The 16,388-nt window shown below is 41.2% G+C and overlaps 1 protein-coding gene across 10 annotated transcripts in view; it reads left to right on the top strand.

Annotated features, from left to right (window-relative positions):
- PGBD2 (piggyBac transposable element derived 2) overlaps positions 1-3,237 on the top strand; it is a 34,382-nt gene extending 31,145 nt beyond the window's left edge. For 6 of the 10 annotated variants that reach the window (XM_004780222.3, XM_013049815.2, XM_045069283.1 and 3 more), the window contains one exon: positions 649-3,237. In XM_004780222.3, the coding sequence (XP_004780279.2) occupies positions 649-2,401 (1,753 nt within the window). In that variant the 3' untranslated portion in view covers positions 2,402-3,237. The remainder of the gene's footprint in view (positions 1-648) is intronic. The other 4 variants (XM_013049818.2, XM_004780223.3, XM_045069284.1 and 1 more) reach the window with 1 other exon arrangement.
- The last annotated feature ends 13,151 nt before the right edge of the window (positions 3,238-16,388 follow it).

The raw sequence follows: 16,388 nt of genomic DNA, 5'->3' as shown, positions 1-16,388 counted from the left end.
CCCACCTATGCAGGGAGAGTCAGGATAGCAGGAGTTTCCACATTTCCTGAGTCTGTTTGGCTTCTGAATTGCAGCTAGGAGATAGTAAGATGTCTGATGTCAAGGGAGCCATCTGAAAATCTCTCTGAATCTGCTCAGGTCCTATACTGGGGTAGTGGGAGTTCCAGTAGGGAGAGTTTGAGAACTTGGGAAACAGGAAACTTGTAACTGCTAACTTAATAAGGGAAAGGGAAGACCCAGGTCAGACGGTGGGATGAAAGGAGAGCCCCTGGGGCCACTGAGTCAGAGGACACCAGTGGGTGTGACTTGTATAGCCCAGGCTCCTGGGGCTCATCACTGTTACCTGGGAGATGGCCACAGTTCCTGAATTTATCCCTAGAGGGCATCCTCTATGCAAAACACTTTAAGAAGGAAAGAACCAAATGTCTCTTTAGAATGCCTCCCCTTGAAATACATTTGTGCGTGAAAGAGTAATGTGTGCTGGTCTGAAAAATCCCCTTACCTGGCCCTGGGCCTGGTGGTGCTGGGTCTGGGATACTGTTGAGGCTCCGGACTCTGGCAGGAGCGCTGTCCTCTCAGGCGGTCCTTGAACAGAGTTTTCTGCTGACGCATTGTCTCTGCTCCACATTTTGTTTGATGTCGTTGCAGCAGCTTTACTGTTGGGAGTAGAGCCGGTTCAAAGCCAAAGTCTACAAAGCTGCTGGAGGTCCTGAATGCACTGGAGGAGGATGAGTCTGGCCACAGCCGGGAGGAGATCTTCATTGCGCCTCCAGACAATGCCTCAGGGGACTTCACTGATGAGGACTCTGGTGACGAAGATGGCCGGCGAGGCTCCCACCTGCCAGGCAGCATCCTGCATGCCTTTGTGGTGCCTGAGGATTCTGGCACCGAGGAGGAGGAGGACCTGTCGCCGGCCACGAAGCGGCAGAAGGTCATGGTGGAGCCTCAGCGTATTTGGACGAAAAGAGATATCCGACCTGACTTCAGCAGTTGGACGGCATCAGATCCTCACATAGAGGATCTCAGAAGCCAGGAACTGAGTCCTGTGGGCCTCTTCGAGTTGTTCTTTGATGAAGGAACAATTAATTTCATTGTTAATGAAACCAATCGTTATGCTTGGCAGAAAAATGTCAACCTTGGGCTCACAGCCCAGGAATTAAAGTGTGTTTTGGGCATTTTGATTTTAAGTGGGTATATATCCTATCCGAGGAGAAGGATGTTTTGGGAAACATCCCCCGATTCACATCATCATCTTGTGGCTGATGCAATAAGAAGGGACAGATTTGAACTGATCTTCTCATACCTGCATTTTGCAGATAACACTGAGCTGGATGAAAGCGACAGGTTTGCCAAAGTCAGGCCTCTCATTGTCCGGATGAATCGCAATTTCCAGAAGCACGCGCCCCTGGAAGAGTTCTACAGCTTCGGAGAGTCCATGTGTGAGTACTTCGGGCACCGGGGATCCAAGCAGCTGCGTGCTGGGAAGCCCACACGGCTAGGCTACAAGATCTGGTGTGGGACAACCAGCAGGGGCTACCTGGTGTGGTTTGAGCCCTCTCAGGGCACGCTGTTCACCAAATCGCACAGGGGCCTGGACCTCGGGGGTAGTATGGTGGTCAAGTTCGTGGACGCGCTGCAAGAGCGTGGCTGTCTGCCATACCACATATTCTTTAACAAGGTTTTTACAAGTGTCAAACTCATGTCCATTTTGAGGAAAAAGGGGGTGAAGGCCACAGGAACTGTTCGTGAGTACAAGACTGAGCGATGTCCCCTCAAAGATCCCAAAGAACTGAAGAAAATGAAGAAGGGCTCATTTGATTATAAAGTTGATGAGAGTGAGGAGATTATCGTGTGCCGCTGGCACGATAGCAGCATGGTCAACATCTGCTCCAATGCCGTGGGCATAGAGCCCGTGGGGCTCACCGGCCACCATAGGGGAGCAGCCAAGACACGGACCCAGGTCCATCAGCCCTCCCTGGTGAAGCTGTACCAGGAGAAGGTGGGGGGTGTTAGTCGGATGGACCAGAACATTGCCAAGTACAAGGTGAAAATCCGTGGCATGAAGTGGTATTCGAGCTTCATCGGCTACATCATCGATGCCGCTCTCAATAATGCCTGGCAGCTGCACAGGATCTGCAGCCACGACGCCCAGGTGGACCTCCTGGCCTTCCGGAGGTACGTGGCCTGTGTGTACCTGGAGAGCAATGCTGACATGTCCTCCCAGGGGCGGCGAAGCAGGCGGCTGGAAACTGAGAGCCGCTTTGACATGATTGGGCACTGGATAGTCCACCAGGACAAGAGGACCCGGTGTGCCCTCTGCCACTCGCAGACCAACACCCGCTGTGAAAAGTGCCAGAAGGGCGTCCACGCCAAGTGCTTCAGGGAGTACCACATCCGGTGATGCACAGTGGGCAGAGGGAGCCCTCTGGAAGCTTGGCTCGTGAGATGCCCACAGCCAGTTACATACAGTACGTGGAGCACTGGGTTTTGCATTGGAAAAGAGAACACCTGAATCCCTAATGATGTGCTTTTGTATCCCCCCATCATTTCCATTACAGTTAAATTTTTATTGTCTTCTGTGGTGCCTACATGTAACATAAGTTACTATTTATATTGATAATTATAAGTGTTTCTAAGTCTCTATACTGTTATTTATTTCAATGATGGGCCCCTTTTTATTCAAATAAAAATCTTGCTCCAGATGATAGCTGAGTCCTAGTAAAGAAAATCAAATACAGCCGAAAACTTAGAGAAACTTTCATGAAGACTGAAAAAGTTTTATAATTGTATGCTATTGATTATAATCTAAGATAGGACAATAGTATCTAAGCATGGTATTAATATGATGATGGATATTTTGTCACATTATTTCACTTTAACACTAGCAAACTGTCCAGGGATAGATAATCTGCCTTGTGTTTATCCAGATGGCTAGATTTGTAGAGTTTGTGTTTTCTGATAAAAATATTTTCCTAATTCAAGTATAGCTTTATGGAATCCATTTTTATAACTAATGTGAGATAGGAATCTGTTTTCCCCCCACAATTATGGTTTGCTCCATTTATGAAAATATATGTGTATTTCCCCATTGATTTAAATTCTACCTGTATAAATTCTGAAGTTTGGGATTAAGTTTTGAAACATAGAAAATATTTTATATTGAAAAATAGTGAAATATATTCCAGAAGATTTAAAGACACACATGTAAAAATTTGGAACTATCAGAAATCAAAGAAAGGATGTTGAATGTCTTCTCTTTATTTGGGAAAGAACTTTCTACAACAGCACAAATTTAAGAGGGGGCACATATTCTGCTGTACAGAACTAACATTGTCATTCATTACCAAAGTTAAAATGCAGATGGAGAAAATACATTCTAAATTATTACATTTAGGGACACCTAGGTGGCTCAGTCTGTTAAGAGTCTGCCTTTGGCTCAGGTCCTGATCCCAGGGTCCTGGGATCAAACCCCATATCAGGCTCCCTGCTCAGTGGGGAGTTTCTTCTCCCTCTCCCTCTGCCTCTGCCTCAGCCTCCTGCTTATACTTTCTCTCAAATAAATAATCTTTTAAAAAATAGTAAATAAGGCAAAAAATGTGCATCTTTGTAAAAAAAGTTTATTCTGTAAAATGGTATATGGGAAGTCACTATACCATGCTTGAGATTTTTTAGCTCCACGCCAAGCAGTTACAACTGAAGGGTTAGGAATTGAACCTGTGTAATCATAAGGAATGTCATCTAATTGCTCAAGCAAGAAAAGAAAAAGTACTCAAAATTTTAAAAAGCTGGATTTAAAAAGTTATTTCCCTATCAGTCTTAATAAATACAATGATGGTATGAAAAAATAACATTCCTCTGCCCCAAGCAGATATCCCTGCAGGTCTTCCATTTAATTTTGTATTCTAGGCCTTTATAAGTTGTCTCTAGGGCGCTGGGTGGCTCAGTGGGTTAAGCCTCTGCCTTCAGCTCAGGTCATGATCCCAGGGTCCTGGGATCAAGCCCCACATTGGGCTCTCTGCTCAGCGGGGAGACTGCTTCCCTACCCCCCACCCCCGCCTGCTGCTCTGCCTACTTGTGATCTCTCTCTGTTAAATAAGTAAATAAAATCTTTAAAAAAAAGTTATCTCTAAATGTTATAAATTAAATTATTTACCCCCCAGCGTGGAATATCAGCCATAATATAGGATGAATTTTATTATAAAAACATTTTTAAATAAATAAATTATTACATTTATAGTAATATCCTTAGGAAATAAAGATCATACACACACTGAAAGCAAGGGTAAAATGTACAATGCTGTAGAAAAATGATGGCAGATAAAAACAAATGAATAGTTAATACATGCAAGAGGTTCCACTCTGTTGGCAATGAAATAAAAGCAATTGGTAGGGCTTTTTTTTCCACTAAATGCATTTGTTACTTAAACACCACTGGCTGTTGAAGGTTGGCAGACTCATGCGGTACCTGAGGGAGTGTAAATCTGTACATCATTTCTGGAGGCAATTTGATAAGGTCTATCAAAAATTTTCAAACTTGGGGTGCCTGGGTGGCTCAGTGGGTGAAAGCCTCTGCCTTCGGCTCGGGTCATGATCTCAGGGTCCTGGGATCGAGCCCCGCATTGGGCTCTCTGCTCAGTGGGGAGTTTGCTTCCTCCTGTCTCTCTGCCTGCCTCTCTGCCTGCTTGTGATCTCTCTCTCTCTCTGTCAAATAAATAAATAAAATCTTTAAAAAAAAATCTTCAAACCTGTTCATTACTATAAAGTGAAGTGAATGTTTAGTCTATAGTGATGTAAGTATTTAAAAGAAGGGAGAAAGGGCATTTCCTTTCTTTGATAGAATCCTAATTAGTGTTCCCCTTCCTGGGCTACATTGCCCCTCCAAGAACAAAAGACCCTGCAGGTGCTAGCAAATGGCCTTTCATCAGCAGGGGACACAGGTGCATGCAGAGGGGGGTAACCTGGTTGCTGCTTTTCTTCTTCCTTTTTTTTTTTTTTTTTACGATTTTTAAAATTTATTTGTCAGAGATTGAAAGAGCACAAGCAAGGAGAGGGGTGGGCAGAGGGAGAAGCAGGCTCCCTGCTGAGCAAGGAGACCAATGCAGGACTCCATCCTAGGACCCTGGGATCATGACCCCAGACAATTGAGTGAGCCACCCAGACACCTTTTTTTTTTTTTTTAATTGTATTTATTTGTTCAAGAGCATGCATGAGCAGGGGGAAGGGGCAGAGGCAAAGGGACAAGCAGACTCCCTGCTGTACAAGGAGGAGCCCAGTGCCAGGCTTGATACCAGGACCCTGAGATCATGACCTCAGCCACTGAATGGAGTGAACCACCAGGTACCTCTGCTTTTTGTTTCTACAGCGTAGATCCTGCACACTGAGCAGGCATGGAGCTATTTTTCTGGGACAAAGGACACCGGACAGAGTGACAAGGCTCTACTCTGGAAGGGGAATGGGTCCATGGGGTTTCAGGTCCTTTAAGATTTGGAGTTTTAAATCTCAGCCATGTGCCAAAGATAAAATGCGGGAGAGCTGTGGTGCCGGGGTGGTACAAACTCCCCCTTGCCACCAAAACAGTCGGACTTTAGTGGGGGGGGGGTGTTAGGCTTCTTTTCTTCTTTTCTTTTTTCCCAGGTTTATTTTCACAAACAAAACCAAGCACACCTAGATAAAGACTCCCCATTGCAAACAAGAAGGAATCTTCAGACAACTGATCTAAGGAAAAGAGCAGCCACACAGGCACAGAGTGCACACAGCAAACACCAGAAACACTTCCTGAAATGCCAGGCACTGGACAGCGTATGACCCCTTTTTAATACAGCATTACACTCAGGTGCAGGAACCATAACAAGCTTTCAAAGAAACACACAAAGACAGAAATTTAGCCAAAATGACAAGATGGAAGAATTCACTCTGAAAGGAAGTCAAGAAGAAATCACAGCAAGGGACTTGCTCAAAACAGATAAAACCTGAACAAGAGTGTAGGATGACAGTCATAAGACGACAAACTGGGCTTTGAAAAGCATAGAAGACACCAGAGTAAACTTAGCTGCAGAGATAAAAGACCTAAAAACTAATCAGGCTGGAAAAAAAAAATCAGTATGGGAATTGAAGAAGCAGCACAGAGAATAAGTAATATAGAAGAAAAAAATTATGTAAAATAAGGAAACTGAAAAGAAGAGGGAAAGAAAAGTATTAGATAACTAAGGTACTTAGGGAACTCAATAATTCCATAAAACACAATAATCTCCATACCATAGTCCCAGAAGAAGAGTGGGGAAAAAGGGCAGAAGGTTTATTTGCACAAATTATAGCTGAGAACTTATCTAATTTGGGGAAGGACATTGGCATTCAAGTCAAAGGGGGCACAGAGACCTCCCTTTAAAGTCAAGAAAAACAGGTGGACATGATGTTCAGTGAAACACGCAAAATACAAAGAGAATTCTGAAAACAGCTAAGGACAAAAGGTCCTTAGCCAATGAGGGTAGAAACAAAAGCAACAAACTGTCCACTGAAACTTGAATAGAGAGTGGCAGGAAATAACCAACGTGCTGAATGGGGAAAATATGCAGCCAAGAATACTTTACCCAGCAATACTGTCATTCAGAATAGAAGGAGAGATAAAGTATTTCCCAGACAGACAAAAACTGAAGGAATTTGTAAACACTAAACCAGCCCTGCAAGAAATGTGAAAGGAGACCCTGAGCAGAAATAGAGACTAAAGGCAACAAAGACTAGAAAGAAACAATCTAAAGGACCAGCAAATTTACAGGTATTATAATGGCACTTAATTCTTATCTATCAATAAATATGCTGAATGTAAATAGACTAAATGCAATCAAAGGGCATAGGGTATCAGAATGGATTAAAAACAACAACCACCACCAAGATTTATTGATTCGCTGCTTACAAAGGGCTTGTTTTAGACCCAAAGACATCGTCACCTTGAAGGTGAGGGGGTGGAAAACAATTGTCGTGCTAATGGACATCAAAGAAAAGCTGGAGTGGCTGTCCCTGTATCAGACAAAATCAGACAAACTCTATTTTAAATGAAAGACTTCTCTTATATTGCAAGTTGGAGATGGACATTATAGTTTAATAAAGGGATCTATCCAAAAAGCTCTAAGAATTGTAAATTTATGCCTCTAACGTGGGAGCAGCCAGTTATCCAAACCAATTAATAACAAAATTAGAGAAACACGTTGATAATAATACTTAATAGTAGGGTATTCTAACACTCCACTCAAAGCAATGGACAGATCATCTAAGCAGATCAACAGGGAAACAAGGACTTTGAATGACACACTGGACCTGATGGACTTAACATATATACACAGAACATTTCATCCCAAAGCAGCACATGGAACATTTTCCGGAATTAGTCACATACTCAGTCACAAATCGGGTTTCAGCAGTTACAAAATGATTGAGATCATACCATGCATAGATTCAGACCACAATGCTATAAAATGAAGTCAACCACAAGAAAAAAAGTGGAAGGACTACAACTAAATGGAGGTTAAAGAATATCCTACTAAAGAAAGAATGGGTTAACCAAGAGATTAAGAAGAAACACATGGGAGCAAATGAGAATGAAAGTAACACTAAACTTTTGGGATGCAGCAAAGGCAGTCTCAAGAGGGAAGTATTTAGCAATACAGACTTTCCTCAAGAAGCAAGGAAAGACTCAAATACACAACCTGAGCTTACACCTAAAGGAGCTTGAGAAAGAAAAGCAAAGCCTAAATCCATCAGAAGAAGGCAAATAATAAACATCAGAGCATAAATAAATGATATAAAATTAAAAACCAAAACAGATAAGTGAAACTAGGAGCTGGTTCTTTAAAAGAATAGCCAGACTTATCAAAAAGAAGTGACCCAAATAAATAAAATTATGAGTGCAAGAGAAGAGATCACAACCAACACTGAAGAAATACAAACAAATATAACATTATGAGCAATTATATGCCAACAAATTAGGCAATCTGGAAGATATGGATAAATTCCTAAAACAAAAAAAGTACCAAAACTGAAACAGGAAGAAAAAAACAACAACTCTCAATAGACCCATAACGAGCAGTGAAATTGAATCAGTAATCAAAAATCTCCCATCAGAGGGCACGTATTGCATGGAGCAATGGGTGTTGCACATAAACAATGAATCTTGGAACACTGCATCAAAAACTAAAGATGTATTTTATGGTGACTAATACAACACAATAAAAAAAAAATCTCCCAACAAACAAGAGTCCAGGGCCAGAAGGCTTCCCAGGGGAATTCTACAAAAACATTTAAAAAAGAATTAACCTATTCTTCTGAAGCACTTTCAAAAAATAGAAATGGAAGGAAAACTTCCGAACTCTTTCTATGAGACCAACATTACCTTAATTCCAAAAGCAGACAAAGATACCATCTAAAAGGAGAATTATAGACCAAAATCCCTCATGAACATGGATGCAAAAATTCTCACCAAGATACTAGCTAATAGGATTTAACAATACATTAAAAGGATTATCCACCATGACCAGGTGGGATTTATTCTTGGGATGCAAGGGTCATTCAACATCTGCAAATCAATCAATGTGATACAATACATTAATAAAAAATGGATGAGAACCATATAATCCTCTCAGTTGATGCAGGAAAAGCATTTGATAAATGCTTGACAAAATAGGGCATCGTTTCTTGATTAGAACTCCTCAAAGTGTAGGCATAAAGGGAACATTTCTCAGTATCTTAAAAGCCATCTATGAAAAGCTCACAGTGAATATAATTCTCTTTATTTTCTAAGATTTTTTACTTATTTTTTCTTACTTGTTTCTTTTATTTATTTATTTATTTTATTTCTTTTCAGTGTAACAGTATTCATTGTTTTTGCGACCACACCCAGTGCTCCATGCAATACATGCCCTCCCTAATACCCACCACCTAGTTCCCCCAACCTCCCACCCCCGCTCAGGTTGTTTTCAGAGTCTATAGTCTATCATGGTTTACCTCCCCTTCCAATTTCCCTCAACTCCCTTCTCCTCTCCATCTCCCCTTGTCCTCCATATTATTTGTCATTCTCCACAAATAAGTGAAACCATATGATAACTACTCTCTCTGCTCGACTTATTTCACTCAGCATAATCTCTTCCAGTCCTATCCATGTTGCTACAAAAGTTGGGTATTCATCCTTTCTGATGGAGGCATAATACTCCATAGTCTATATGGACCACATCTTCCTTATCCATTCGTCTGTTGAAGGGCATCTTGGTTCTTTCCACAGTTTGGTGACCGTGGCCATTGCTGCTATAAACATTGGGGGTACAGATGGCCCTTCTTTTCACGACATCTGTATCTTTGGGGTAAATACCCAGGAGTGCAATGGCAGGGTCATAGGGAAGTTCTATTTTTAAATTCTTGAGGAATCTCCACACTGTTCTCCAAAGAGGCTGCACCAACTTGCATTCCCACCAATAATGGAAGAGGGTTCCCCTTTCTCCACATCCTCTCCAACACATGTTGTTTCCTGTCTTGCTAATTTTGGCCATTCTAACTGGTGTAAGGTGATATCTCAATGTAGTTTTAATTTGAATCTCCCTGATGGCTAGTGATGATGAACATTTTTTCATGTGTCTGATAGCCATTTGTATGTCTTTATTAGAGAAGTGTCTGTCCATATCTTCTGCCCATTTTTTGATATGATCATCTGTTTTGTGTGTGTTTAGTTTGAGGAGTTCATTATAGATCCTGGATATCAACCTTTTGTCTGTACTGTCATTTGCAAATATCTTCTCCCATTCTGTGGGTTGTCTCTTTGTTTTCTTGACTGTTTCCTTTGCTGTGCAGAAGTTTTTGATTTTGATGAAGTCCCAAAAGTTTATTTTTGCTTTTGTTTCCTTTGCCTTTGGAGACATATCTTGAAAGAAGTTGCTGTGGCTGATATAGAAGAGATTACTGCCTATGTTCTCCTCTAGGATTCTGATGGATTCCTGTCTCACGTTGAGGTCTTTTATCCATTTTGAGTTTATCTTTGTGTATGGTGTAAGAGAATGGTCGAGTTTCATTCTTCTACATATAGCTGTCCAGTTTCCCAGCACCATTTATTGAAGAGACTGTCTTTTTTCCACTGTATATTTTTTCCTGTTTTTGTTGAAGATTAATTGACCATAGAGTTGAGGATCCATATCTGGGCTCTCTACTCTGTTCCACTGGTCTATGTGTCTGTTTTTATGACAGTACCATGCTGTCTTGGTGATCACAGCTTTGTAGCAAACCTTGAAATCAGGTACCGTGATGCCCTCCGTTTTATTTTTGTTTTTCAACATTTCCTTTAGCGATTCGGGGTCTCTTCTGATTCCATACAAATTTTTGGATTATTTGCTCCAGCTCTTTGAAGAATACTGGTGGAATTTTGATCAGAATAGCATTAAAAGTATAAATTACTCTAGGCAGTATAGACATTTTAACAATGTTTATTCTTCCGATCCAAGAGCATGGAATGGTCTTCCATCTTTTTGTGTCTTCTTCAATTTCTTTCATGAGTGTTCTGCAGTTCCTCGAGTACAGTTCCTTTACCTCTTTGGTTAGGTTTATTCCCAGGTATCTTATGGTTCTTGGTGCTATTGTAAATTGAATCAATTCTTTAATTTCCCTTTCTGTATTTTCATCATTAGTGTATAAGAAAGCAACCGATTTCTGTACATTGACTTTGTATCCTGCCACATTACTGAATTATTGTTTGAGTTCTAATAGTTTGGGGGTGGAGTCTTTTGGGTTTTCCATATAAAGAATCATGTCATCTGCGAAGAGAGAGAGCTTGACTTCTTCCTTGCCAATTTGAATACCTTTTATTTCTCTTTGTTTTCTGATTGCTGTTGCTAGGACTTCTAATACTCTGTTGAACAAGAGTGGTGAGAGTGGGCATCCTTGTCGTGTTCCTGATCTCAACGGGATGGCTGCAAGCTTTTTCCCATTGAGGATGATATTTGCTGTGGGTCTTTCATAGATAGATTTGATGAAGTTCAGGAATGTTCCCTCTATCTCTATACTTTGAAGTGTTTTAATCAGTAATGGATGCTGGATTTTGTCAAATGCTTTTTCTGCATCAATTGAGAGAACTATGTGGCTCTTCTCTCTTCTCTTATTAATTTGTTCTATCACATTGATTGATTTGTGAATGTTGAACCATTCTTGTAGTCCAAGAATGAATCCCACCTGGTCATGGTGGATAATCTTTTTTTTTTTTTAAAGATTTTATTTATTTATTTGACAGACAGAGATCACAAGCAGGCAGAGAGACAGGCAGAGAGAGAGGGGAGGAAGCAGGCTCCCTGCGGAGCAGAGAGCCCGATGCGGGGCTCGATCCCAGGACCCTGGGATCACGACCTGAGACGAACGAAGGCAGAGGCTTTAACCCACTGAGCCACCCAGGTGCCCCTGGATAATCTTTTTAATGTGCTGTTGGATCCTGTTGGCTAGGATCTTGTTGAGAATCTTAGCATCCATATTCATCAGTGATACTGGTCTGAAATTCTCCTTTCTGGTAGGGTCTTTGCCTGGCTTGGGGATCTGGGTAATGCTGGCTTCATAGAAAGAGTCTGGAAGTTTTCCTTCTGCTTCAATTTTTTGAAACAGCTTCAGGAGAATAGGTGTTATTTCTTCTTTGAAAGTTTTGTAGATTTCCCCAGGGAATCCGTCAGGTCCTGGGCTCTTGATTTTGAGGAGGTTTTTGATCACTGCTTCAATCTCATTACTAGATATTGGTCTATTCAGGTTGTTAATTTCTTCCTGGTTCAATTTTGGGAGTTTATCGTTTTCCAGGAATGCATCCATTTCATCTAGGTTGCTTAGCTTATTGGCATATAACTATTGATAATAACTTCTGATGATTGTTTCTACTTCCTTGGTCTTCGTTGTGATCTCTCCCTTTTCATTCATAATTTTATGAATTTGGGCTTTCTCTCTTTTCTTTTGAATTAGTGTGGCCAATGGTTTATCGATCTTATTGATTCTTTCAAAAAACAGCTTCTAGTTTCATTGATACGTTCTACTGTATCTCTGGTTTCTACTTCATTGATCTCTGCTCTAATCTTGATTATTTCCTTTCTTATGTGTGGAGTTGGTTTGATTTGTTGATGGTTTTCCAGTTCTTTAAGGTGTAGAGACAGCTGATGTATTCTGAGTTTTTCAATTTTTTTGAGGGAGGCTTGGTTGGCTATATATTTCCCCCTTAGGACCACCTTTGCTGCATCCCATAGGTTTTGGATAGAAGTGTCTTCATTCTTGTTGGTTTCCATGAATTTATAAGTTCTTCTTTGATCTCCTGGTTGATACATCATTCTTAAGCAAGGTGTCTTTAGCTTCCAGGTGTTTGAGTTCCTTCCGAACTTCTTCTTATGATTGAGCTCCAGTTTCAAAGCATTGTGATCTGAGAATATGCAGAGAATAATGTCAGTCTTTTGGTATCAGTTGAGTCCTGATTTGTGACCCAGTATGTGGTCTATTCTGGAGAAGGTTCCATGTGCACTTGAGAAGAATGAGTATTCTGTTGTTTTAGGGTGGAATATTCTGTATATATCTATGAGGTCTATCTGTTCCAATGTGTCATTCAATGCTCTTGTTTCTTTATCGATTTTGTGCTTGGATGATCTGTCTATTACTGAGAGAGGTGTGTTAAGATCTCCTACAATTAATGTATTCATATCAATATGACTCTTTATCTTGATTAATATTTTCTTATGTAATTGGCTGCTCAAATATTGGGGGCATAGATATTTACAATTGTTAGATCATCTTGGTGGATAGTCCCTTTAAGAATTATTTAGTGTTGGGCGCCTGGTTGGCTCAATGGGTTAAGCCGCTGCCTTTGTCTCAGGTCATGATCTCAGAGTCCTGTGATGGAGTCCCGCATCAGGCTCTCTGCTCAGCAGGGAGCCTGCTTCCTCCTCTCTCTCTGCCTGCCTCTCTGCCTACTTGTGATCTCTCTCTGTCAAATAAATAAATAAAATCTTAAAAAAAAAACAATTACGTAGTGTCCTTCTGTATCTCTGACTATAGTCTTTAGTTTGAAATCTAATTTATCTGATATGAGAATCGCTACCCAGGCCTTCTTTTGAAGCCCATTGACATGAAAGATGCTTCTCCATCCCTTCACTTTCAGTCTGGGTGTATCTTTAGGTTTGAAATGGGTCTCTTGTAGACAACATATGGATAGGTCCTGTCATTTTATCCAATCTGCAACCCTGTGTCATTTTATGGGCGCATTTAGGCCATTCACATTGAGAGTGATTATTGATAGATACGTTTTTATTGACATCGTGTTACCTTTGAAGTTTTTCTTTCTGTAGATTGTCTCTATATTTCTGTTCAATGATGTTTTTAGGATTTTTTTTTCTCTTTTTAGAACGCCCATTAATATTTCCTGCAGTGTCAGCTTGGTGGTTGCATAGTCTTTTAAGCCTTGCTGGTCTTGGAAACTCTTTATCTCTCCATCCATTTTGAATGTCAGTCTTGCTGGATAAAGTATTCTTGTCTGCATGTTCTTCTCATTTAGTGCCCTGAGTATATCTTGCCAGCCCTTTCTGGCTTGCCAGGTCTCTGTGGACAGGTCTCATATTATTCTGATGGGCTTTCCTCTGTACATAAGGAGCTTCTTTGTCCTGGCTGCTTTCAAGAGGGTCTGCCTACAATTAAGATTTATATACTATTTATATACTATTTATATACTATCAGGACAAACACAAATACACAGAAACACTGGCAGAAGAAAAAGATGGGAGAGTGGTTATAAATTCTCAGTGTGGGCGAGGAAGGTTATTTTGATTCTTCCTGGATGTATCTTGATATCTTTGTTAAAGGACTCAACTTTCCTAAGATAAAGGAGGATTAAAAATTCGCTTACCTATAGGGGGTAGCATTCATTGGGGAAAGGGGGTTACCTTGAATTTTAACTCTATATGAATATTAGAAAATAAAAATAAAAAAGAATAAACTAGATTAAACTAAACTAAAATTAAAAAAAATAAATTAAAAAGAAAAGCAAAAGAAAAACACAGGTGTATGTATTAAAAAGTTCAGGTTAGAAGGTTATTATGGAATTTGATGTACTGGATATCTCACTGTGATGTTAAATAGGATTAAAAAATTATCTATCTATCTATATATATATATAATGAGCCAGAATAGTGGGAACAAGTTAAAAATAAAAGTTGTATCTATGAAGTAGTGGTGGTTTTTCTCTTGTCGTCTTTTTTTTTGTTTGTTTGTTTGTTTCCTGGTTGGTTTTCTGTGGGAGGGGCTTGCCACGTGGGTGTTCAGTCAATGATGTTCCCTGAGATAAGTCCTCCTGCCCCCCCTCAAAGGCGTGGGCTCTGAGGAAACCAGTTTTTCAGGCTTTTGTTCTCTGGAGGTTTTATGTTTGTTTGTTCATTTTTTTGTTTGTTTGTTTTTCATCTCACCTTGACAGCTTTTGATGGTTTTTGGAGGTTTAGAGGAAAGCAAACTGCACCCTGACCTCCCTCTCAGAGAGAAGTGTCAGTCTGCTCCCCTGTGGGTGTTGCAGAGCTGCTGGCAGAACAGTTTCCAAGTCGCAGTCCCTGGGGATGCAGGATCTCCTGCTTGTACCCAAAACCACGGCAGCGGCAGCTGTCTGGGCAACTCCAGATGGCCAAAGAGGTTCCAAGCAGCGATCACACACTGAGATTTTCCTGCTGGCCCGGGCTGGGAGTGCCTGGTCTTTCCAGGTCCGAGAGCACTGGGCTGGTACCTGTGCGCACTCTCCCAGGGGAAGGTGTGGGGTGTGTGCCTCTCAGGCTCTGATAGCATGGCACGGCGTTCTGTGACTGGCGAGGCGCCCAGCCCCTCACAAGAGCTGGACCTCATGTGTTCTCCGGCATGCTGAAGGCTCAGGAACCAAGACCTTGTTTCCCCGCCGCCCTCTCTCTGACTCAGTCCTTGGGGAGGCTGTCCTGGGTCCAGGGACATAAGCCCCTGTCCATAACGGCCCCAATTCCCACAATTTCCCCCCATGATCCTTTGCTCTTTTGAGTGCTTTCAACCAGACTCCAAGTTAATACTGGTCCCCAGTCGCAGGGCACTCTCATATTGGTGTATTAATTTCCAGTCGTTTGCCTCTGGTGACTCCCTCCCCCTTTTGTTTATCTTCCTATACCAGTCCTACATTCCTACTCCGCTTTACTTGCCCACTGGCATCTTCTGCCCCCATAGAGATCCAGACATGTATAATTCTGATCTCAGGCTGATACCATGGGTGATTGGAGTTCTTTGGTAGGTAATCAGCTCACTTTAGGGTACAGGCTGAAATGGTGCCTCCTCCTACTTCCCTGCCATCTTGTCTCCAGATTTTTTACTTATTTTTTTGACACAGAGAGAGCACAAGCAAGGAGTAGCAGGCAGAGGGAGAGGGAGAGGCAGGTGCCTCACAGAGCTGGGGGAGTCCAATGTGGGACTTGTTCCCAGGACACCAGGTTCATAACCTGAGCCAAAGGCAGTCACTTAACCAACTGAGCCACCTAGGCACCCAGGAATATCACTTTCAATGGGGGGAAACTGAGAGCATTTACCTTATTGTCAGGAATACAATAGGAATGCCCATTCTCACTACTTTTGTCAAGTATAGTACTAGAAGTCCTAGCTTCAGCAGTCAGGCAACAAAAAGAAATAAAATTTCTTCAAATTGGCAAAGAAGAAGTCAAACTCTCTCTGCCAATGACATGATACTTTATGTGGAAAACTCAAAGTACTCCACCCCAAAAATGCTAGAACTCATACAGCATTCAGTAACATGACCAGATACAAAATCAATGCACAAAAACCAGTGACATTTCTATACACCAACAATGTTACTGAAGAAAGAGAAATTAAGGAATTGATTTCATTTAGAATTGCACAAAAATCACAAGATTCTTAGGAATAAACCTAATCAAAGAGGCAAAGGATCTGTATTTTAAAAACTACAGAACACTTATGAAAGAAATTGAGGAAGTCACAAAGAGATGGAAAAACATTTCGTGCTCATAGATCGAAAGAAAAAACATTGTTTAAATATCTATGCTGCCCAGCACAATCTACACATTCAATGCAATCCCTATGAAAATACCATCAACATTTTTCACAGAGCTAGAACTAAATAATCGTAAAATTTGGATGGAAACAGAAAAGACCCCAAATAGCCAGAGGAATTTTGAGAACGAAAACCAAAACTGGGGACATCACAATGCCTGACTTCATGATAGCTTACAAAGCTCTAATCATCTGGATAGTACGGTACTAAAACAAAAACAGACACATAGATCAATGGAAGAGAATAGAGAACCTATAAATGGACCATCAACACTATAGTCAACTAATCTTTGACAATCAGGAAAGAATACCCAATGGAAAAA

This window comes from Mustela putorius, unplaced genomic scaffold, assembly GCF_011764305.1.
Source record: "Mustela putorius furo isolate JIRA1106 unplaced genomic scaffold, ASM1176430v1.1 tig00003923_pilon_pilon_pilon, whole genome shotgun sequence".
NCBI lineage: Eukaryota > Metazoa > Chordata > Mammalia > Carnivora > Mustelidae > Mustela > Mustela putorius.
This window is presented reverse-complemented; position numbering and strand designations above follow the sequence as displayed.